General features: G+C 45.6%; 1 protein-coding gene across 1 annotated transcript; it reads right to left on the bottom strand.

Moving 5' to 3' along the window:
* Nucleotides 1–7,984: 7,984 nt before the first annotated feature.
* LOC311100951 (protein FAM234A-like) lies at nucleotides 7,985–24,604 on the bottom strand. Its single transcript, XM_084141934.1, has 12 exons — nucleotides 24,516–24,604; nucleotides 23,650–23,931; nucleotides 23,278–23,388; nucleotides 20,101–20,283; nucleotides 19,701–19,825; nucleotides 19,341–19,473; nucleotides 15,674–15,806; nucleotides 15,327–15,470; nucleotides 15,000–15,081; nucleotides 14,721–14,873; nucleotides 14,350–14,452; nucleotides 7,985–10,066 (listed from the first exon to the last, which is right to left on the bottom strand). The coding sequence occupies exons 2-12, from the start codon at nucleotides 23,897–23,899 to the stop codon at nucleotides 9,855–9,857; spliced, it is 1,629 nt and encodes a 542-aa protein (XP_083998060.1). The 5' UTR covers nucleotides 23,900–23,931; nucleotides 24,516–24,604; the 3' UTR covers nucleotides 7,985–9,854.
* Between the last annotated feature and the right edge of the window lie 113 nt (nucleotides 24,605–24,717).

Raw genomic sequence — 24,717 nt, 5'->3', positions numbered from 1 at the left:
CGCTAGAGAGAGGAGGAGAGAGAACCCGAGGGGGGCCATCCCCTGCACCAACTGTGGTCGTGGAGGACACACCGCGGCCAGGTGCTGGGGAGGGTCTCCTGGGAGAGGGGACAACAGGTCACGCACTGGGGAGTCATTTCAGGTGAGTAGGCGCCCCACTTACCCAGAGCTTTCTGTTGGTCACATGAGTATTCCTGTGAGATTTCCACAGGTGGCACCTCATTCCCAGCATAAGGCGCTAGTAGATTCAGGCGCAGCTGGGAACTTTATTGATCGGGCATTTTGTTGTAGGTTAGGAATTCCCCTTCGGCCGGTAGAAGCTCCATTTCCTGTCCACGCCTTAGACAGCCGGCCGTTGGGGTCGGGCCTGATCAGGGAGGTCACAGCACCACTGACGATGACGACGCAGGGGGGTCATGAGGAGATCATTCAGTTTTATCTGATTGACTCTCCTGCGTACCCCGTGGTGTTGGGGCTTCCCTGGTTAAGCACCCATGATCCTACCATTGCGTGGCAACAGAGGGCTCTTACGGAGTGGTCTGCCCAGTGTGTAGGGAGATGTCTAGGTGTTTCCGTAGGGGCGACCTCGGTAGAGAGTCCGAACCAAGTGCCCGCACTGCGCATTCCCCCTGAGTATGAGGACTTAGCACTTGTGTTCAGCAAATCGAGGGCAACACGGCTACCTCCTCATAGACAGGGGGACTGTGCGATAAATCTCCAAACAGGAGCGGCTCTTCCACGGAGTCGTGTGTATCCCCTGTCTCAAGAGGAGACAGCGGCTATGGAGACTTACATAGCCGAGTCCTTGGCACAGGGATACATACGGTCCTCCACTTCCCCGGTTTCCTCGAGTTTCTTCTTTGTGAAGAAGAAGGACGGGGGATTGCGCCCGTGTATTGATTACCGTAGTCTCAATCAGATCACAGTTAAGTACAGTTACCCACTTCCACTGATTGCGACTATGACGGAATCGTTACGCGGAGCGCAGTTCTTCACAAAGTTGGATCTCAGGAGCGCGTACAATCTGGTGCGCATTAGGGAGGGGGATGAATGGAAAACAGCATTTAGCACCACCTCGGGTCATTACGAGTATCTCGTCATGCCATAAGGGGTAATGAATGCTCCTTCAGTCTTCCAATCCTTTGTTGACGAGATTTTCCGGGACATGCATGGGCAGGGTGTAGTAGTGTACATCGACGACATCCTAGTGTACTCTTCTACACGAGCCGAGCATGTAGCCCTGGTGCGCCGAGTGTTGAGAAGACTGTTGGAGCATGACTTGTATGTCAAGGCAGAGAAATGCCTGTTCTTCCAGGAGTCCGTCTCCTTTTTGGGTTATAGGTTGTCCGCGTCTGGTGTGGAGATAGAGGTAGACCGTGTATCGGCCGTGCGTAATTGGCAAACTCCAACCACTGTAAAAGAGGTGCAGCAGTTCTTGGGTTTTGCTAATTACTACCGGAGGTTTATTCGGGGTTTTGGACAAGTTGCAGCTCCCATTACGTCCATGTTAAAGGGGGGTCCGGTTCGTTTGCAGTGGTCGGCTGAGGCGGACAGGGCATTTGTCAAACTGAAGAACCTGTTCACCTCGGCCCCGGTGCTGGCGCATCCGGATCCCTCTTTACCATTCCAAGTAGAGGTAGACGCGTCCGAGACCGGTATTGGGGCAGTCCTGTCACAACGGTCCGGCACGCCACCTAAACTCCGCCCCTGTGCGTTCTACTCCAAGAAGCTCAGCTCGGCGGAGCGCAACTATGACGTTGGGGACAGGGAGCTGTTAGCCGTAGTCCAGGCCCTAAAGGTGTGGAGGCATTGGCTTGAGGGGGCTCAACACCCTTTCCTCATTCTGACTGATCACCGTAACCTGGAGTACATCCGGGCAGCTAGGAGATTGAACCCTCGTCAGGCTAGGTGGAACATGTTCCAAACCCGATTTGTTTTTAAGATCACATACATCCCAGGGTCCCAGAATGGTAAGGCAGACGCCCTGTCCCGGCGGTATGACACAGAGGAGAGGTCCAACGAGCCTACTTCCATACTGCCGGAGTCTTGTTTGGTGGCTCCGGTGGTATGGGAGGTCGATGCGGAAATCGAGCGGGCACTGCGTACCGACCCTACTCCCCCCGAGTGTCCTGTGGGGCAGACGTACGTTCCGCTCGAGGTTCGTGATCGTCTTATTTATTGGGCTCATACATCACCCTCCTCTGGACATCCAGGTATTGGCCGGACCGTGCACTGTCTTAGCATGAAATACTGGTGGCCAACGTTAGCTAAGGATGTGAGGGTTTATGTCTCCTCCTGCTCGGTGTGTGCCCAGTGTAAGGCGCCTAGACATTTGCCCAGGGGTAAGTTACATCCCCTGCCCGTTCCACAACGACCATGGTCCCACCTATCGGTGGATTTTGTAACTGACCTACCCCCCTCCCAGGGGAATACCACCATTTTGGTCGTTGTGGATCGGTTTTCCAAGGCCTGTCGTCTCCTTCCAATGCCGGGTCTCCCTACTGCCCTACAAACCGCTGAGGCCCTATTTACCCATGTGTTCCGGCACTATGGGGTCCCCGAGGATATTGTGTCTGACCGAGGTCCCCAGTTCACCTCCAGAGTTTGGGGGGCGTTCATGGAACGATTGGGGGTCTCGGTAAGCCTTACCTCGGGGTACCACCCAGAGAGTAATGGGCAGGTGGAACGTGTCAACCAGGATGTGGGTAGGTTTTTGAGGTCCTATTGCCGGGACCGGCCGGAGGAGTGGTCTAGGTTCATCCCCTGGGCAGAGATGGCCCAGAACTCTCTCCGCCACTCCTCCACCAATTTAACACCTTTCCAGTGTGTTTTAGGTTATCAGCCGGTCCTGGCACCATGGCACGAGAGCCAGATCGAGGCCCCTGCGGTGGACGAGTGGATTCGGCGCTCGGAGGAGACGTGGGACGCTGCCCATGTCCATCTGCAGCGTGCCATCCGTCAACAAAAGGCTAGCGCCGATCGCCACCGCAGTGAGGGACCGGTGTACGCACCGGGAGATCGAGTCTGGCTCTCGACTCGAAACCTGCCCCTCCGCCTGCCCTGCCGGAAGCTGGGTCGGCGGTTTGTGGGGCCCTTCAAAGTCCTGAGAAGATTGAACGAGGTGTGTTACAGGTTACAACTGCCTATAGAGTACAAAAATATTAACCCCTCGTTCCATGTGTCTCTTCTCAGGCCTGTGGTAGCTGGCCCACTCCAAGAAGATGAGATAGGAGAGACCCCTCCGCCCCCTTTGGACATCGAGGGGGCCCCGGCGTACAGGGTCCGGACCATCTTGGACTCGAGGCGCCGGATGAGTGGTCTCCAGTATCTCGTGGAGTGGGAGGGGTACGGTCCGGAGGAACGGTGCTGGGTGCCCAGGAGGGACATCCTCGATCCATCCCTCCTGACTGAGTTCCACCGTGGGCATCCCACGCGCCCGGGTCCGCGTCCTCCTGGCCGTCCCCGAGGCCGGGGTCCAAGGGGGGGGTACTGTCACGGATTCTGCCGAGACTGCTCCTCCTCCTGGTTCGGGCAGGCTTCGGCGTTCGCCGTCCCCGGAGTACTAGCTGCCACCGCTCTATGTTTCGTAGTGTGATTGCTTTTGTCTGTCTTTTACACCTGTGTCCATTTGTGTGTTGATTACTTGTCTTATAAGTTCCTTGTTTTGCATTAGTCTGATTGTGTGTTGTTATTTTCTGCCTGTCGTGCAGAGCTGCGTGTCTGCACTCTGTCTATGTTTGGGATTATTGTTTACGCGTGTTTGCGTAATTGCCTCGCCTCCGTCTGTTTTCGAGGTCGTGTTTTGTTTGTTGCTCTTTGGACTATTAAAGTCTTTTTGGACGTATCCTCTGTGTCCTGCGCCTGACTCCTCCACCACATCCACATCGGAACTACTGACAGCAATTGGCTGTTTTATTGATACGTTTCATTTATTCTAAGCAATTGGCATATGTCTCAGCATTATGTGATTCAGATTTGCATGTTAATTAAAAGTGTAGATGAGTGAGTGAGTGAAATGTGCAACTGGTGGGATGTGAACCGTGGTCTCCCACTTATCCAAAGAGTGGATGTGGAATTGCATTTTTATGAGACGCCATGTGGATGTATGATCCAAATCATATTCAATAACTTCATTACAAATCCATGAAGGGAAGTGAACAAATGCACACTTCAGGAGAAAGGACAGATTAATGGGACAAAGGCAGCGGCATTTTGGAGGCGACCCGGACTCATGACTATCAAATTTCATGCAGGCTTTTTCCAAAAGTACCAGGGTTAGAATACTGTAGCTGGTGTACTTTGTGATCTTGGATATGCTGCCACTAATTACTTTTCTCTCTCGTAACTATTACCTAAGGGACAGAGATATGCTCGGGCCTACCCGGTTGTGTCTGATTCACCAATGCCCTCCCTTCCTGTGACCTGAATTAAACTATCTGCCTGCACAGCATCTCCTGCCCTGTCAGCACCACTGAGAGCATCTTGACTGGCTGCATCACCGCTTGGTATGACACTTTCTGCTTTTCACCCCTACCTACATGTGCATTGTACTTCAATCACCTAACCAAACCTACATGTACATATTACGTCAATCAACTCAACTACCTCTTACCCCAGTACACTAACTCGGTACCAGTACTCCTTGTATATAGCCTGTATATAGCCTCGTTATTGTTATTTTATTGTGTTACTATTTTTCTTTTTGATCTATTGTTCATTTTCTTACTTTTTAACTGCATTGTTGGGAAAGGGCTGTTCACGGTAGACTCTACACACTTGTTCTATTTTTCACTCAATTTGTATTCTTCAGTGTTTATTTACTGTCACAGAGGGTATGTCCTCCTCTTCCGGGTGGAGAGACAGACTGTTGCGGTACGGTTGGGTGGAGAGACAGACTGTTGCGATACGGTTGGGTGGAGAGACAGACTGTTGCGGTACGGTTGGGTGGAGAGACAGACTGTTGCGGTACGGTTGGGTGGAGAGACAGACTGTTGCGGTACGGTTGGGTGGAGAGACAGACTGTTGCGGTACGGTTGGGTGGAGAGACAGACTGTTGCGGTACGGTTGGGTGGAGAGACAGACTGTTGCGGTACGGTTGGGTGGAGAGACAGACTGTTGCGGTACGGTTGGGTGGAGAGACAGACTGTTGCGGTACGGTTGGGTGGAGAGATTTCTGTTAACAGACGTGTAATGTTCAAAATAAGGTCTACTGTTTTGATGTGAATGCTTCAATGTTTTTAAATATATGTAGTTACTGAAAGTCATTTACCTCTGCTGTCTTGCAGTATGGTTGGTTGGAGAGATGTCTGAGACAAAATGAATCACATGTTACCATTAACAGATGTCTAATATATGTCAGACTTCATTTGAAAGTTCCGGCTCAAAAGTATGACACTACAAAATAAGGTCCACTGTTTCGATGTGAATGCTTCAATGTTTTTAAATACTATCAAGTTACTGTAGGCCATTTACCTCTGCTCTGTGACACTTCCAGGTGAGCTTATTGGAGAAACTTATGTGAGACAAAATTAATCACGTTAACAGTAACAGACGTATAATGTATGTCACACTTAATTTGAAAGTTCTGATTCCAAAAGTATGGCCCAATTCCAAATCAACCCCTAGACCCCTCAAACTCAACTCTGGACCTCGAAGTCAGTTCCACTGCATTTCTTCATTGTTCCCCTCTAATCAGGGATGGATTTAGACCTGGGAAACAAGGTGTGTACAATTAATTATCAGGTAGAGCAGAAAACCAGCAGGCTCCGACCCTGGTAGGGTAAGAGTTGTATACCCCTGCCCTAGACCCTCCTCCCTATGAATTTGAGGAGATCTGAGAGGATTGGACAGGTGTAAGCAATTTGGAAATAATTCCAATTAGCTCTCTGAAAGGCTAGGTGGAAGTTTCACCATATTGTTTAGGCCCATCAAATCATCTCAGATCTCCACAAGTGCATAGGGTATAGGGGTCCATTTGGGATTGGGCCTATGACAACAACATAAGGTACATTGTTTCGATGTGAATGCTTCAATGCTATTAAGTTACTGTAAACCATTTACCTTAGAGGTTAAGTAGGTGTTCACAAGTGGTGGTGTCCCACAATTGCTCCATCTGTAAAAAAGGAAAAACAGTCGCCAAGAGATTAGATAAGCGGACTAGTAGCTGTAGGAGCGATCCATTTTCGTGAACGAGGTGGTGTACCTAATAAACTGTCCGGTGAGTGTACATTGTAGTAGTAAAGCAAACCTGCTCACTTTTAACTAGTAGACATCTGGACAAAATGGAGCTGCAAATGAGACAAAGAATCAGAAACCGATTAATCACTTAGTAAATGTATTGTTTTCTCATGCACTTATCAACTCTGTAGTGGCCTTCTGTTAAACTGCTTCAAATACAAGGTAGAGAATTACAGTGACTAGAAGATAACTCACATGGTGCAGGTGGGGAAACTGTCCAAGCAAGCTTAAAGTAAAAGAGAAAGTGATGTTAAATGAATAAATGTCTATATAAATTAAACTTTTTATTCAATTGTGACCAATTTAATTAATAACTCATGTGATTCAGTGGAAATAATGTGATATACAATTTTTTTTAAAGCTCTCTTTACTATTTAATTGCAATCACTTTCTTATTTACATGACGGGTCATGTGACCTGGTTACCATCGTCAAGTACTAGCCAAGTAGCCTAGTCATTCAATAAATCAAATCTATCGTCATCCGTTTCAAAATACTCAAAAATTATAACCCAATTTATGACATAGCAAGAGGGTTATCAGACCTCATATTTGTCAATATCCATGGAAATACGTTTTTAAAGTTGTTTATGGTCAGACCTAGCTAGCAGCCAATGCAGCTGGAGAACATGATAGCTAAGCTAGCTAACTTACGCATAAAAAAGAAAAAATCTGCCTACACAACAGGTAAAGAAATACTGTAACTATGCTACCCCCTAACATGTTCATGTAAAAACACTGAACCAAAATATAAATGCAACATGTTGGTCCTATGTTTCATGAACTGAAATTAAACATCCCAGAAATCTTCCATACGCACAAAAAGCTTATTTATTTAAAATTTTTTGCACAAAAGCATTTCTCCTTTGCCAAGATAATCCATCCACCTGATCATTACACAGGTGCACCTTGTTCTGGGGACAATAAAAAGCCACTCTAAAATGTGCAGTTTTGTCACACAACACAATGCCACAGATGTCTCAAGTTTTGATGGAGCGTGCAATTGGAATGCTGACTGCAGCAATGTCCACAAGAGCTGTTACCAGATAATTTAATGATAATTTCTCTACCATAAGCTGCCTCCAACATCGTTTTAGAGAATTTGGCATTACCTCCAACCGGCCTCACAACCCCAGACCACGTGTAACCACGCCAGCCCAGGACCTCCACATCCGGCTTCTTTACCTGCGGCATCGTCTGAGGGGGGGTGCTGAGGAGTATTTCTGCCCAGTCATGTGAAATCCATAGATTAGGGCCTAATGAATTTGTTTCAATTGACTGATTTCCTTATATGAACTGTAACTCAGTAAAATCTTTGAAATTGTTGCATGTTGCGTTTATATTTTTTACAGTTTAGATGGACAGACACAGCCTTTGTATAGACACATGCGCTCTGTCGGGTTGTAAAATTATTACCTACACATAGCTGAGGAATACAGAAATTCAGAGAGGACATGTGAATTTAAAAATCATGACTTCTCTTATAATCACATTAGAGGATCTGGAGGTGTGGCCTTAAATTAGCTCGGTTTGGACAGACCGTGGGTAAAAGTGTCATGCCAGTTAATCTATAATGCTGTACTCTATTAATAAAGGTTAGGCATGTCAACTGCTAGTTCTTCAGTCATAATGCAACTGAAATAAGTGTGTGACACCAAAGAGCCAACTAGAGTTCCATTGTTAAGACAGTCAACATTTTGTTACAATATTTAGATTTACAGTGGATGAGCATCGTTCCTGACAGGCTGACCAGATTCAATTTCATCTTTAATAATATATTGGTACAGGTAAGCATTTTCAGAAATGACATTTATACAACTTGTATAAGAGAGCAGAGTTGAGCGTTCCACAGCTACCCTACACAGTACACTATAGGCTAAAGATAATCTCCAAATGAACCCAAACAAACTCAAGAGACCCGTGTCACTGCGCAACAGTCTGCTCTGTCACATAATGTCGAACTGCATTAACCTTAATTTAGGCAGGGTGGAGTCCAATTGAGACCAAGCCCACTGGGCACACACTGGTTGAATCAACGTTGTTTCCACGTAATTTCAATTAAGTTAATTGACGTCTGTGCCAAGTGGGAGGTCTCTTTTACAAGGGAACCCTGTATGACAAACATAGGATTCTGTGTAAAACTCCATTTACTATGGGCAATTGGTAGCCAGGTCCCTCCCCTCTGACCTTCTCCTCCAATGGGTTTTGAGGAGGCAAGGAGGGAGGACACGAGGAGTTGCAATTGAGATGCTCCCTATACATTTATAGATATAGAGATTAAGTAATAACGCTGACCCTAGTGAGACGTGACCGACCCCTCGTCAACCCACGTAGGTAAGTGGGTTTGCTGTAACATACCTGTATGTCCCTTTAATATGCATTATAGACATAAACATTGTCATTGTGTACTTACTAATAATATTTAGCCTTTTTTCAAATTCAATTGAAATTCCAACAATTAAAAATAAATCATAGATAATAGATAGTCAAATGAGAAGGAAAACCAGCTCAAAAGGAAGCCTGTTCTACAGGTTCAATATATTCATGCAAGGCAAACGATTAAAAAAAACAAGAGCATTAATTATTTTATGAACCCCATGAGTATCTTTTAAAGCTTTCTACATCTCTCCTCGTCAACTTTTGCCTGGTTTGAACATCAACACACAACGCCAAACAGATCACCAGAGACGTTCAACTTTCAAGGCTCGAGTCCCTCATACAGGGCCTACAGTTCTACATTTACATTTACATTTTAGTCATTTAGCAGACGCTCTTATCCAGAGCGACTTACAGTTAGTGAGTGCATACATAATTTTTTTCATACTGGCCCCCCGTGAGAAACGAACCCACAACCCTGGCGTTGCAAACGCCATGCTCTACCAATTGAGCTACATCCCTGCCGGCCATTCCCTCCCCTACCCTGGGCCAATTCTATCAATGTACATTTAATAGACCTTAATTTACAGCAACTTGAAATAGTACAGTACCTGCTACTAGTTTCATCTGGATTGTCGTCTAGCACAGTTACCCTCTGGCTAAAATATAAGGTTATGACTTTTTATATACTTCCAATAACCAGTGTTGTCCAGCTCTTTGGGGCTATTAGTGCCTCTTTTTGTGACATATCATCAACACTTAGTCACTTTAACTGTCTTTAAATAGCCTCAAGCTGCAAGAGAAAAGGTTTCTAACAAGTAGTTGTGCATAAATGCATTAAGCTACCTAAAAATACCATCCTGCCTGGTTGGTATGCCCTGGCAGTCTTGTGAGTTTTGCAGTTATTAGTTGCATAGACCCCAAGCCAAGTCTGTCTCTACTAAGAGACTTGTCCATTTGTGCGCTAAGAAAACTGAGCTTCGCAGCGATGCTCAAAAGTGCATAGTTAAGGAGACGAGAAATGTAGACAAAATGTGACCATTTCTCTATAGGAGAAGAGCCGTTTGTAATCTGATTGTCATGACGACAGTCTGAATACATGGTCAGCCGAGGAAGGTTTAGTTGTCAGCAGTAAGGTAACCAGTTTGGTTGATTGTCAGAACTAATGGTTGTCAAAGCTATTGTAATAATGTACACAGCTTAGATACATCAGCAGTAATGTTGTCATGGTAACAGCGGCCTGTCACTCGTCACTGAAGCGCAGTCTCTGGAAGGCCTCTTTGATGTCCTCGTTAGTGTCTTTGCTGCTCATGGAGCCCATTCGGAGGACCCGGCTGTCGGGGACGTCTTGTTTCAGCTTGCGCTTGCTGAGGACCACCGTACCCTCGGCCCCCTCCCCCTCGGGCCCCGTAAGCAGGATGTAGCAGGCGTGACGCCCCCGCTCCAACAGGGTGGCTGGTACAGGCAGGAAACACATAGACAACAAGTCATTTACCACACAGAGAACAGTCATTATCCGGAAGTACAGTAGACTAGGGCCCGGTTTCCCGATGGCAATGGAACTTAGGCTTACGAATGTTTTAACGGATGTGTCGTAAAAGATGACACACCCGTTTCCCAAAACACCACGCAGCACACTCGTTACAAAGTGAAACTTAACTGTGTCGTTACTGGAGCTGTCCAGTGCTGAAAACGATTCCAGAATATATAGGCTAAAGAGCTCCCTGTACCTCTTAAATGTATGTCATCTTTTTTATACAATACAGTTTTCCCATCAAGATAATACATGTTCTGTAGCCTATTATTCATGTGGGTTTTCCATGTGTTATGTATTCTAAGTGTTTTCTAGTGCTATTTTGTATGCAATGTTTATGTACATTTTGCATTTCTTCAGTTTGTGTCAACTGTGAGCAAGAATGAATTGAGCCAAAGTCGTTCGCTGTTTAGAAAATATCAACGTGACCTAAAAATAGGATCATGATTTTCGTAATTGCTCGACAAATCATCGTAGCCTAACGGCAGGCAGGTATTGAGCTTTAAGTAGGCCTATAGATATTCTAAAATTCTATAATTAAACTTGAAGTAGCCTAGCCTAGGCTACAAGTTAAGCGACGTTGCCATTTACCCAATATGTTGATCTTTAGGTTATTGGTTAAGCGATAGTGAAATGCGTGAGCTTTGAGATAATAGTAGCCTATAGGCTACAAATATTGAATCGGCTTAGTACTTGGTAGGTCTATCGATTGCACATACATGAAAGTGATGTCAATATGTAGCCTTTTTGAAATGGTGCCGGAGGGAATGGCTGCTGTTTTATGGGTTCTTAACTAACCGTTTCTATTTTGTTTGTTTTTTTTCGCATTGTTTCTAACTTATTTTGTACATAATGTTGCTGCTACCGTCTATTATGACCGAAAATAGCTTCTGGACATCAGAACAGCGATTACTCACCTTGAATAATTTTTCTTTAACGAGTCGGACGACAGGGATTTCCCCCAGACACCCGACAGGGTCCTCATCCCCGTCATTCACAGGGGGAAGAGACAGAGATATCTCGGAAGGAGATCGGGGTGCCTGATAAGGCTAATCTGCCTTTGCCATCGGTACTATTGGCCAACATACAATCGCTGGATAATAAAGTGGACAAACTAACAGCACGTATATCCTACCAACGGGACACTAAAAACTGTAATATCTTATGTTTCACCGAGTCTTGGCACGAAGACATGAATAACATACAGCTGGTGGGTTATACACTGTATCGGCAGGATAGAACAGCAGCCTCTGGTAAGACAAGGGGTGAAAGTCTATGTATATTTGTAAACAACAGCTGGTGCACGATATGTAAGGAAGTCTCGAGGTTTTGCTCGCCTGAGGTAGAGTATATCATGATAAGCTGTAGACCACACTATCTACCAAGAGTGTTTTCATCTATATTCTTCGTAGCCGTCTATTTACCACCACAAACCGATGCTGACACTAAGACCGCACTCAATGAACTGTATACGGCCATAAGCAAACAGGAAAACGCTCATCCAGAGGTGGCGTTCCTAGTGGCCCGGGGACTTTAATGCAGGGAAACTTAAATCCGTTTTACCTAACTTCTACCAGCATGTTAAATGTGCAACCAGAGGGAAAAAAGGAGTACACCACATCAGTCATTGGCTTCATCAATAACTGCACAGTGACTGTACATACATACCCCAACCAGAAGCCATGGATTACAGGCAACATCCGCACTGAGCTAAAGGGTAGAGCTGCCGCTTTCAAGGAGCGGGACTCTAACCCGGAAGCTTATAAGAAATCCCGCTATGCCCTCCGACGAACCATCAAACAGGCAAAGCGTCAATACAGGACTAAGATCAAATCGTACTACACCGGCTCCGATGCTCGTCGGATGTGGTAGGGCTTGCAAACTATTACAGACTACAAAAGGGAAGCACAGCCGTGAGCTGCCCAGTGACACGAGCCTACCAGACGAGCTAAATTACTTCTATGCTCGCGTCGAGGCAAATAACATTGAAACATGCATGAGAGCATCAGCTGTTCCGGAAGAGTGTGTGATCACACTCTCATTAGCCGATGTGAGTAAGACCTTTAAACAGGTCAACATTCACAAGGCCGCAGGGCCAGACGGATTACCAGGACGTGTACTCCGAGCATGCGCTGACCAACTGGAAAGTATCTTCACTGACATTTTCAACCTCTCCCTGTCTGAGTCTGTAATACCAACATGTTTCAAGCAGACCACCATAGTCCCTGTGCCCAAGAACACTAAGGTAACCTGCCTAAATGACTACCGACCCGTAGCACTCACGTCTGTAGCCATGAAGTGCTTTGAAAGGCTGGTCATGGCTCACATCAACACCATTATCCCAGAAACCCTAGACCCACTCCAAAATTGCATACCGCCCCAACAGATCCACAGATGATGCAATCTCTATTGCACTCCACACTGCCCTTTCACACCTGGACAAAAGGAACACCTATGTGAGAATGCTATTCATTGACTACAGCTCAGCGTTCAACACCATAGTGCCCTCAAAGCTCACCACCAAGCTAAGGACCCTGGGACTAAACACCTCCCTCTGCAACTGGATCCTGGACTTCCTGATGGGCCGCCCCCAAGTGGTAAAGGTAGGTAACAACACATCCGCCACGCTGATCCTCAACACGGGGGCCCCTCAGGGGTGGGTGCTCAGTCCCTTCCTGTACAACGACGAGACAGCCTATAGGGAGGAGGTCAGAGACCTGGCCGTGTGGTGCCAGGACAACAACCTCTCCCTCAACGTGATCAAGACTAAGGAGATGATTGTGGACTACAGGAAAAAGAGGACAGACCACGCCCCCATTCTCATCGACGGGGCTGTAGTGGAGCAGGTTGAGAGCTTCAAGTTCCTTGGTGTCCACATCACCAACAAACTAACATGGTCCAAGCACACCAAGACTGTCGTGAAGAGGGCACGACAAAACCTATTCCCTCTCAGGAGACTGAAAAGATTTGGCATAGGTCCTCAGATCCTCAAAAGGTTCTACAGCTGCACCATCGAGAGCATCCTGACTGGTTGCATCACTGCCTGGTATGGCAACTGCTCGGCCTCCGACCGCAAGGCACTACAGAGGGTAGTGCGTACGGCCCAGTACATCACTGGGGCCAAGCTTCCTGCCATCCAGGGCCTCTATACCAGGCAGTGTCAGAGGAAAGCCCTAAACATTTTCAAAGACTCCAGCCACCCTAGTCATTGACTGTTCTCTTTGCTACCGCACGGCAAGCGGTACCGGAGCGCCAAGTCTAGGTCCAAGAGGCTTCTTAACAGCTTCTACCCCCAAGCCATAAGACTCCTGAAAAGTCACTTTAATAACTCTACCTACATGTACATATTACCTCAATTACCTCGACTAACCTGTGCCCCCGCACATAGACTCTGTGCCGGTACCCCCTGTATATAGCCTCGCTATTGTTATTTTACTATTGTTATTATACTGCTGCTCTTTAATTATTTGTTACTTTTTTTTGGGGGGGGGGGGGGGTATTCCTTCTTAAAACTGCATTGTTGGTTAAGGGCTTGTAAGTAAGCATTTCACTGTAAGGTCTACACCTGTTGTATTCGGCGCATGTGACAAATAAAATGTTATTTGATTTAATCTAGCCATCATATAATTTGGTTTTAATTTTTTTATGTATCCTTGCTTTGCTTGTTTATAACATTGCAAACTTTTTAGGCTAATTATATTCAACTATTAAGTTTTAGGCGGTCACAGAGAGACATCTTCCTTCTATGTTTATTGGAGATCTTCTGTGTTTAAAGTCAAGCGGGAGGGCAAACGGTGATCTAATGACGCACTTCTACGAGTGGTCTAAGGCAGGCGTTAGATAATGAGCGTTTTCAAGTGCAACGTTAATAAAGACGGTTTTGGGAAACATCTTGGAAGTGTTAAGATGTTCTTACGTAGGTTCTAACAATGAAATTAGCCTTAAGATGCTTTTGGGAAACCGGGCCTAGGGCGGTGTCTGAAAACTTTACTAGCTGTCAAATCCTTGCATCCACAGTCCTTTTTTCCTCAATTCCTCACCTCCCTCTCAAAGAGTATTGGAGTAGAGGATCGAAGGTCCCTCCCTCAGACCTCCAATGAGCATTTGTGAGGGAGGTGAGGTAGTAACGTTGTCAGACAACCTAGATATAGACGGTTAATTTGTTCCCCATAATAATATTGTTTTGCTAAAGCATGTAACTCACCTTTAAATGCGATGATGTGGTCTATGATGTTGCTCTTCTCCAGGAGAACTGTGGAGTAGAGGGGGTGCATCATGTAGGAGTGCCGCTCCTTACTCAAATCGCTCTGGAGGAAAGCATTCATTTAGAAACAGGTCAGAATGTCTAGAGAACAACACTATGACTGATGTGAATGTGATTGACCACGGTTCAAACCCTGCATGCCACAAGACTGTGCTAGCCCACTGAGCTGAAGCCTAGTCATTAGCTCAGGAAGCTAAGACAAGTCTTCAGATTCTCAGTCAAGGTTACATGAACACAGAGTAAGATGTAACGACATGGAGATCAGTAAATTATCTGTTCTCATAAATTCACTGTGAAGTCAATGTACTCACTGTGGAATTGGCCTCTGAAGGCATCACCCCCCAGAACATGAACACAGAGAAGGAGTTGATGGTGTTGACCGAAGCTGGCTTGGGTGAGTTGGGACTGGCCAGTAGGATGACCTCCCATAGCGTTCCCCCAGTGTTTCCATCCAGGATCACCACCTACCATTCACACAGACCATGGATGGATGTCACATTCAATTCAAATACTGCAGGAGTGGAAAAACATGACATACTCAGCAGATAAGCTGAATATATTCCAACGCTTCCAAGCTGGTCCCAACTTACCCTTTTAATGCCGTTACCAATTTCCTCCTCGATCACTATGTCTGGTGTCCCATCTTTGTTAAAGTGGCCAAATGAAGGCTCACTGAGTGGAGAGGAGAAACTTACTTAAAACCCTCCCATTCAGTAGATGTCATTGGCTCAAATACATTGGTTATCACGGTTGTCATTAGATAAGAAATTCAGAGCGTGGTAATTTACTACAAATGTCAAGGAATACAAGGAGGTTGTTAGTCCTGATAAGCCCATTCAATACTGTGTATCGAGTAAGCTCCCTAACAATGTTAACTAGCTAACCAATCAGTGTGTCGGGTGATGTCGTTTTTTTACCTGAGGATTGTGCTGATGTTGACCCTCCACAGTGAGTTGAGACTGTTGCCATCCATCAGCTCCACACTGCCCCCAGTGACCAGTAGCAGGTTGGAGAGACCCTCTGCCTTTCCTGTCATCAACACATGTCTCAATGACCCAGACCTGCAGAGGAGGAATGACCATCAAAGGAAAGCCTCAATGTTAGCATTAGCAATTCATTTCTGTCCATGGTCCAGGTTATTGGACATAGGAAATGATCATTTAACCACTAAACAGTTGCAATATTGGTGTTACGTTTGCCCCCAAGTTGTGATATCCGGAGGCATCGTGAGAATTGTGTATTAGCATCTACCTGCTGCTCTTACTCATAGATTGGTACAAGGCCAGAGGAGTCATTGGCTTTGCTCTCCCAGTGCTTGTCCTTCTTAAGGCCTTTCTCCATGCCTGCCTTAGCCTGGGCTGCAATCCTCCACAGGGCCAGGCCATACAACCCTGAGTCTGGGGAGAGGGGACAGAGGCAGTGACAATGGTTATATAACATTACACTAACATCACACTAAGAACGGCGCCGGAGGGAATGGCTGCCATTTTACAGGCTCCTAACCAATTGTGCTATTTTTCCATGTTTTTCCGCATTGTTTGTAACTTATTTTGTACATAATGTTGATGCTACCATCTCTTATGACCGAAAAGAGCTTCTGGATATCAGAACAGCGATTACTCACCTCAAACTGGACGAAGATTTTTTATTTAATGTGTCGGACACGAAGGATATAATGTTGCTCCTAGACAAGGCCCAAATCCCCATCATTCGCATGAAGAAAATAAGGAAATACAGGGGGCGGAGATCAGGGTGCCTTGTGAGAATTCGTCGGCGAGTGGGTAACCTGCCTCTACCGTCAGTTCTATTAGCCAACGTGCAAGAATAAACTGGATGAGCTCCGTTCGAGACTATCCTACCAACGGGACATTAAAAACTGTAATATCTTATGTTTCACCGAGTCGTGGCTGAACGACGACACGGATAATATATAGTTGGCTGGGTTTTCCGTGCATCGGCAGGACAAAACAGCTATGTCCGGTAAGACGAGGGGTGGGGGTGTGTGTCTATTTGTCAATAACAGCTGGTGCGCGATGTGTAATATTAAGGTAGTCTCGAGGTATTGCTCGCCTGAGGTAGAGTACCTCATGATAAGCTGTAGACCACACTATCTACCAAGAGAGTTTTCATCTATATTTTTCAGAGCCGTCTATTTACCACCACAAAACGACGAAGGCACTAAGACCGCACTCAACGAGCTGTATAAAGCAAACAAGAAAATGCTCATCCAGAAGTGGCGCTCCTAGTGGCCGGGGACTTTAATGCAGGCAAATTTAAATCAGTTTTACCTAATTTCTACCAGCGTGTCACATGTGCAACCAGAGAAAAAAATAAAACTCTAGACCACTTTTACTCCAAACACAGAGACGCGTACAAAGCTCTCCCTCCATTTGCAAATCTGACCATAATTCTATCCTCCTGATTCCTGCTTACAAGCAAAAACGAAAGCAGGAAGTACCAGTGACTCGCTCAATACGGAAGTGGTCAGACGACGCGGATACTACGCTACAGGACTGTTTTGCTAGCACAGACTGGAATATGTTCCGGGATTCATCCAATGGCATTGAGGAGTATACCACCTCAGTCACCGGCTTCATCAATAAGTGCATTGACGACGTCGTCCCCACAGTGACAGTACATACATTTCCCAACCAGAAGCCATGGATTAGAGGCAACATCCGCACCGAGCTAAATTGCCGCTTTCAAGGAGAAGGACACTAATCCAGACGCTTATAAGAAATCCCGCTATGCCCTCAGACGAACTATCAAACAGGCAAAGCGTCAATACAGGACTAAGTTCGAATCCTACTACACCGGCTCAGATGCTCGTCGGATGTGGCAGGGCTTGCAAACTATTACGGACTACAAAGTGAAACCCAGCCGCGAGCTGCCCAGTGACGCGAGCCTACCAGACAGGCTAAATGCCTTTTATGCTCGCTTCGAGGCAAGCAACACTGAAGCATGCATAAGAGCACCAGCTGTTCCGGACGACTGTGCGATCACACTCTCCGCAGCCGATGTGACCTTTATGAACAGGTCAACATTCACAAGGCTGCGGGGCCAGACGGATTACCAGGATGTGTACTCAGAGCATGCGCGGACCAACTGGCAAATGTCTTCACTGACATTTTCAACCTCTTCCTGACCGAGTCTGTAATACCTACATGTTTCAAGCAGACCACCATAGTCCCTGTGCACAAGAAAGCAAAGGTAACCTGCCTAAATGACTACAGCCCGAAGCACTCACGTCGGTAGCCATGAAGTGCTTTGAAAGGCTGGTCATGGCTCACATCAACACCATCATCCCGGAAACACTAGACCGACTCCAATTCGCATACCGCCCCAACAGATCCACAGATGACGCAATCTCAATCGCACTCCACACTGCCCTTTCCCACCTGGACAAAAGGAACACCTATGTGAGAATGCTGTTCATTGACTACAGCTCAGCGTTCAACACCATAGTGCCCACAAAGCTCATCACTAAGCTAAGGACCTTGGGACTAAACACCTCCCTCTGCAACTAGATCCTAGACATCCTGACGGGCCGCCCCCAGGTGGTAAGGGTAGGCAACAACACATCCGCCACGCTGATCCTAAACACAGGGGCCCCTCAGGGTTGCGTGCTTAGTCTCCTCCTGTACTCCCTGTTCACCCACGACTGCGTGGCCAAGCACGACTCCAACACCATCATTACGTTTGCTGACGACACAACGGTGGTAGGCCTGATCACCGACATCAATGAGACAGCCTATAGGGAGGAGGTCAGAGACCTGGCAGTGTCGTGCCAGGACAACAACCTCTCCCTTAATGTGAGCAAGACAAAGGAGATGATCGTGGACTACAGGAAAAGGAGGGCTGAACACACCCCCGTTCACATCGACGGGGCTGTAGTGGAGTGGGTCGAGAGTTTCAAGTTCCTTGGTGTCCACACCAACAAACTATCATGGTCATCACACCAAGAAAGTCTCCCTCAGGAGACTGAAAAGATTTGGCATGGGTCCCCAGATACTCAAAAAGTTATACAGCTGCACCATCGAGAGCATCCTGTCCGGTTGCATCACCGCCTGTATAGCAACTGCTCGGCATCCGACAGTAAGGCGCTACAGAGGGTAGTGCATACAGCCCAGTACATCACTGGGGCCAAGCTTCCTGCCATCCAGGACCTATACACTAGGCGGTGTCACCCAAGTCATAGACTGTCATCTCTGCTACCGCACGGCAAGCGGTACCGGAGCGCCAAGTCTAGGTCAAAAAGGCTCCTTAACAGCTTCTACGCCCAAGCCATAAGACTGCGGAACAATTAATAAAATGGCCACCCGGACTATTTGCATTGACACACCCCCCCCCCCCCCCCCTTTGTTTGTTTTTACACTGCTGCTACTCACTGTTTAATATCTATGCATAGTCACTTTACCCCTACCTACATTTACAAATTACCTCGACTAACCTGTATCCCCGCACATTGACTCAGTACCGGTACCCCCTGTATATAACCTCATTATTGTTATTTTATTGTCGTTTTTTTTTTTGTGTTACTTTTTTTCGTTAGTTTATTTTGTAAATATTTTCTTAACTCTATTTTCTTAAAACTGCATTGTTGGTTAAGGGCTTGTAAGTAAGCATTTTAGGATAAGGTTGTATTCGGCGCATGTGACAAATACTATTTTATTTTATTTGGATTTGAGATCAATGTGCTGTGGGCTGTTGCCAACCTGCCATATAGGACCCTTATATCAATATAGTGGGATAACTCACTGATCGGTGCACTAGGTCACATACAGTAGGACTGAAATCAATGTGTTCTATCACATAGAATGTTATGAGATCAATAGTTTGGTCAGTGAGTTATTGGCTTTTTAAATGATACACTAACAGCAGATCAAGAACTGTGTTCACTAGCATGCTGTGGTAAATGATGGCTTGCTCACCTTTCTGCAGCAGTACATAGTGGGAGCCTTTCCCTGTGGAGTGGAGGAGATGCATGGCACTCTCAGCTGTGTCCAGAACCACCTCTGAGCCAATCTGGACACCCGTCTTTCCTGAGAGGATCGCCAGCTGTGTCTAGAAAGAAAAGCATAATAATAGAACGAACTGACTTGAGGTCTTCTGTTAAAAGGTACTGGCACAGAGGTTGCCATTCTATATGTAAAGCTCACATTTTCTAACATTATTGTACAGTGTTTTAAAGCAGAAATCGAAAACATAAACCTAGTCTGAGCAGGTGTCATAAGGCACACAGCTGGTGAGTGAGTCTATCCTGAGACAACGAGGATGCCCTTCAGGTTTACCTGCGTTGGGCTGGGGGCCACCAGAGCCACGTCGCTGACCCCATCCCCATCCAGGTCTGGGACACTGAGGACTGGTAGGGTGCTGCTCAGGTTGGGAGGCTGGGGCCACGACCACGTCACCACTCCTGTACAGAAATACCAGTTATTCAGAATGCACTCACAGCTACAACCCACCTCCATTAGAAATCATTAAAAAAAATAGGAAGACAGTTTGTCCCACTTTTCTTTGAAGTGAGTCTGGTTACAAAATAGTGATGAGACACCAACCAAACTATGCAATAGTGGGATATGAAGGCACATATTTGTGCAGTATGAGAGGTGTGAGGAGAGAAAGTATGATTGCTTGAAGTGTGACGTTAGTAGAGATGGAGGTGAGTAAACGACATTCTAAGTCACTCACCAGTGTATTTGTCGATAGCAGTGAGCTGGTTGGAATGGGACAGCAGGCAGCCTCTGTCCATCTCTCCCAGCCCGTCCAGACCACAATGGGCCCAGTGGAACTCAGGGGCCAAGGGCCGCTCCCACAGAGTCTCGCCGTTGGTCCCGGCTACCGCCGACACAAACACACAAGGTGTGTCCAGACCTGGAAGACGTAAAAAGCACACCTGAATCTCACAGACACTACAGGTTTTACAATGACACAGCAGACACGATATGGCGTAGAACAATTACAGTAGGTTCATTAGTAGGAAAAAGGTAACAGTATCTTTGTATTGAGGAAACTTGTCTAGCCTGTCTTCTAGAAATCTTTGGCTGGCAGCCTCTACTTTAACTGGACTCTCAGTGAAACCATTCTACAAAAGAAGCCACAGCACCTTCAGAAAGTATTCACACGCCTTTACTTTTTCCACATTTTGTTGTGTTACAAAGTGGAACAAAAATCCATTAAATTGTATTTTTTTGGGGGGGGGGCATTTGTCAAATAAATTATGAAAAATAAAATTTTAATATATTTTGATTAGATACAGTGGCTTGCGAAAGTATTCACCTCTCTTGGCATTTTTACTATTTTGTTGCCTTACGACCTGGAATTTAAAATGGATTTTTGGGGGGTTTGTATCATTTGATTTACACAACATGCCTACCACTTTGAAGATGCAAAATATTGTTTTATTGTGAAACAAACAAGAAATAAGACAAAAATCAATTACTTGAGCGTGCATTACTATTCAACCCCCCAAAGTCAATACTTTGTAGAGCCACCTTTTGCAGCAATTACAGCTGCAAGTCTCTTGTGGTATGTCTCTATAGCTTGGCACATCTAGCCACTGGGAATTTTGCCCATTCTTCACGGCAAAACTGCTCCAGCTCCTTCAAGTTGGATGGTTCCGCTGGTGTACAGGAATCTTTAAGTCATACCACAGATTCTCAATTGGATTGAGGTCTAGGCTTTGACTAGGCCATTCCAAGACATTGAAATGTTTCCCCTTAAACCACTTGAGTGTTGCTTTAGCAGTATGCTTAGGGTCATTGTCCTGCTGGAAGGTGAACCTCTGTCCCAGTCTGAAATCTCTGGAAGACAAACAGGTTTCCCTCAAGAATTTCCCTGTATTTAGCGCCATCCATCATTCCTTCAGTTCTGACCAGTTTCCCAGTCCCTGCCGATGAAAAACATCCCCACAGCATGATGCTGCCACCACCATGCTTCACTGTGGGGATGGTGTTCTCGGGGTGATGAGGTGTTGGGTTTGCGCCAGACTTAGCGTTTTCCTTGATGGCTAAAAAGCTCAATTTTAGTCTCATCTGACCAGAGTACCTTCTACCATATGCTTGGGGAGTCTCCCACATGCCTTTTGGCGAACACCAAACGTGTTTGCTTATTTTTTTTCTATAAGCAATGGCTTTTTTCTGGCCACTCTTCCGTAAAGCCCAGCTCTGTAGAGTGTACGGCTTAAAGTGGTCCTATGGACATATACTCCAATCTCCGCTGTGGAGCTTTGCAGCTCCTTCAGGGTAATCTTTGGTCTCTTTGTTGCCTCTCTGATTAATGCCCTCCTTGCCTGGTCCGTGAGTTTTGGTGGGCGGCCCTCTCTTGGCAGGTTTGTTGTGGTGCCATATTCTTTCCATTTTTTAATAATGGATTTAATGGTGCTCTGTGGGATGTTAAAAGTTTCGGATATTTTTCTATAACCCAACCCTGATCTGTACTTTTTCACAACTTTGTCCCTGACCTGTTTGGAGAGCTCCTTGGTCTTCATGGTGCCGCTTGCTTGGTGGTGCCGCTTGCTTGGTGGTGTTGCAGACTCTGGGGCCTTTCAGAACAGGTGTATATATACACTGAGATCATGTGACAAATAAAGTTCACCTGTGTGCAATCTAACTAATTATGTGACTTTTGAAGGTAATTGGTTGCACCAGATCTTATTTAGGGGCTTCATAGCAAAGGGGGTTAATACATATGCACACACCACTTTTCCGTTATTTATTTTTTTGGATTTTTTGAAACAAGTTCTTTTAATTTTTTTATTATTCACCAATTTGGACTATTTTGTGTATGTCCATTACATGAAATCCAAATAAAAATCAATTACAGGTTGTAATGCAACAAAATAAAATAAAGAAAAACGCCAAGGGGGATGAATACTTTTGCAAGGCACTGTAAGTATTCAACCCCCTGAGTCAATGCATGTTAGAATCACCTTTGGCAGCGATTACAGCTGTGAGTCTTTCTGGGTAAGTCTCTAAGAGCTTTGTACACCTGTATTGGACAATATTTGTACATCATTCTTTAAAAAATTATTCAAGCTCTGTCAAGTTGGTTGTTGATCATTGCTATAAAGCCATTTGAAGTCTTGCCATAGATTTAAGCCGATGTAACTCAAAACTAACTAGGCCACTCAGGAAAATGTAATGTCGTCTTGGTAAGCAACTCCAGATAATATTTGGTCTTGTGTTTTAGGTTATTGTCCTACTGAAAGGTGAATTTGTCTCCCAGTGTCTGTTGGAAAGCAGACTGAACCAGGTTTTCCTCTAGGATTTTGCCTGTGCTTAGCTCTATTCCATTTATTGTTATCCTAAAAACCTCCTTAGTCCTTGCCGATTACAAGCATACCCATAACATGATGCAGCCACCACCATGCTTGAAAATAAGAAGAATGGTAATCAGTGATGTGTTGTGTTGGATTTGCCCCAAACAACACTTTGTATTCTGGACATAAAGTTTATTTCTTTGCCACATTTTTTGCTGTTTTACTTTAGTGCCTTATTGCAAACAGGATGCATGTTTTGGAATATTTTTATTCTGTATGTGTGGGGTACTGAGATGAGGTAGTTATTCAAAAACCATGTTAAGCACTTATTGCACACTGAGTCCATTCAATTTATTATGTGACTTGTTAAGCAAATTTTTACTCCTGAACTTATTTAAGCTTGCCATAACAAAGGGGTTGAATACTTATTGACTCAAGACATTTTAGCTTTTCATTTCCACTGACATTATGGGGTATTGTGTGTAGGACAGTGACAAAAAAATCTAGATTTAATCCATTTTAAATTCATGCTGTAACAACAAAATGTGGAAAAAGTCAAGGGGTGTGAATACTTTCTGAAGGCACTGTAAGACCTGCTTTCCTAGTACCTGCGTCAAAACAGCTGATGTTCTGACTGCCCTCCGAGTCCTTCAGGACAAACAGCACATCCATCACTTTGTCTTTGCTTGCATCCTCTATGGCCAGGAAATCATAGGTGGCTGTGATGGAGAGAAAGGAAGTACATTTAACCTTTTGGGTAAGGAAACAAACATTACATCTAGGGCTGTTTTCCCAGACACAGTTTAAGCCTGGTCATATACTAAAAAGCTATTTCAATTCAACTATTTAGAGACGTTTTAGTTCAGGACTAAGCTTAATCAGTGTCTGGGAAACCGGCCCATAGTGGAAAAAACACAAGCGTTAACACACTTCTTAACTTGCCTTCTCAGGTATAATGTGTTACTGTATCTCTTCCTCACCTGCTTGGGGGAAGGAGCGGTTCCAGAAGGTGAGGTATTGTGGCCGGACGGGACAGGGGATGATGAAAGAGAAGGCGAAGACTAGGATGAGGCAGAGGAAGAGGGAGAGGAAGAAGGCAGCCGTCCTCCAGTGGGACAACTTGGCCAGACCCAACTTCTTCTTGGTCTGAGCTGGTGGTGCTGCTCCACCACCCTCAACCTCCCTCTTCAGAGGGTCGGCTTCTGTGGCATGATCTGTTGGCTCCATCATCTCCTCAACAATGCATCACAGTCCAAACAGACCTAAACACAGAGCAGATGTGGTGTAGGGGTTAGAGGAACGGACACATACCTGCACCGCCCCTAGTTTTGACACAGTACCAAAGCTATTCAGGGCTGCCTGTGGGACTCCAACCATCTCACTCCAAACCTTTTCAAGTTTGCCTCCAGAAATTTCTGAACAGAACAATAATATGCTTAACCCATGACCTAACACGCACTGTTCATATCCTGAGGCAGAATTCCAGTGTTTCACTCTAGCTATTCACTCTGACTGCATATGGCTTTGGATTCACCACTTCCGTAAACAAATAACTATTTGGCTAAATTAATCATCCATAGCATGTACATTTAGCGAGTTCATTTCGTGATCCATTGAAAGCCTATAGGTGTGCATTGGTCAAGTTATCAAAACTCCTAGCTAGCTACCCGCTAACAGTTAACGTTGGCATAGCAAATCTGCCATAGCTACTGGCTACAAAACGTATTCGTCGGCATTCTCTCAGACAAGACTAGCTAGCTAGTAGTGTCACCATTCATTTTCCAGCTCATAAATAAAGAAGTCTCATTTATTTCAATTAGCGGGTTGAATTAATTATTTATCTTACTTTAGATGCTACTTCTGTCCGTGTCTTTGTCTGATCCAGAATTGTCAACACAACGTCACCTGCGTAAACCATTCACACGCCCCCTCTACGGGGAAAGTTACAACCGGATGCATCCAGTTTTCAGGAGAATTGGAAAGAGAGCCTGTCTTCTTCGGTGGGGTTTATCGGCGGTTGGCATCCAACATTATGGTGCATTACCGCC

This window comes from Coregonus lavaretus (assembly GCF_964263955.1).
Source record: "Coregonus lavaretus genome assembly, chromosome: 25".
NCBI classification, from domain to species: Eukaryota; Metazoa; Chordata; class Actinopteri; order Salmoniformes; family Salmonidae; genus Coregonus; species Coregonus lavaretus.
This window is presented reverse-complemented; position numbering and strand designations above follow the sequence as displayed.

Bases quoted from the DNA above. Each gene is read 5' to 3' on its own strand.
- LOC311100951 (XM_084141934.1), bottom strand. From the start codon at position 23,899: ATGATGGAGCCAACAGATCATGCCACAGAAGCCGACCCTCTGAAGAGG. The intron at 23,389-23,649 runs GTGAGGAAGAGA...TCTCCATCACAG, and splicing joins CCGCTCCTTCCCCCAAGCAG to CCACCTATGATTTCCTGGCC. The intron at 15,471-15,673 runs GTAAGAGCAGCA...CCTCCTCTGCAG, and splicing joins GGCCTTGTACCAATCTATGA to GTCTGGGTCATTGAGACATG.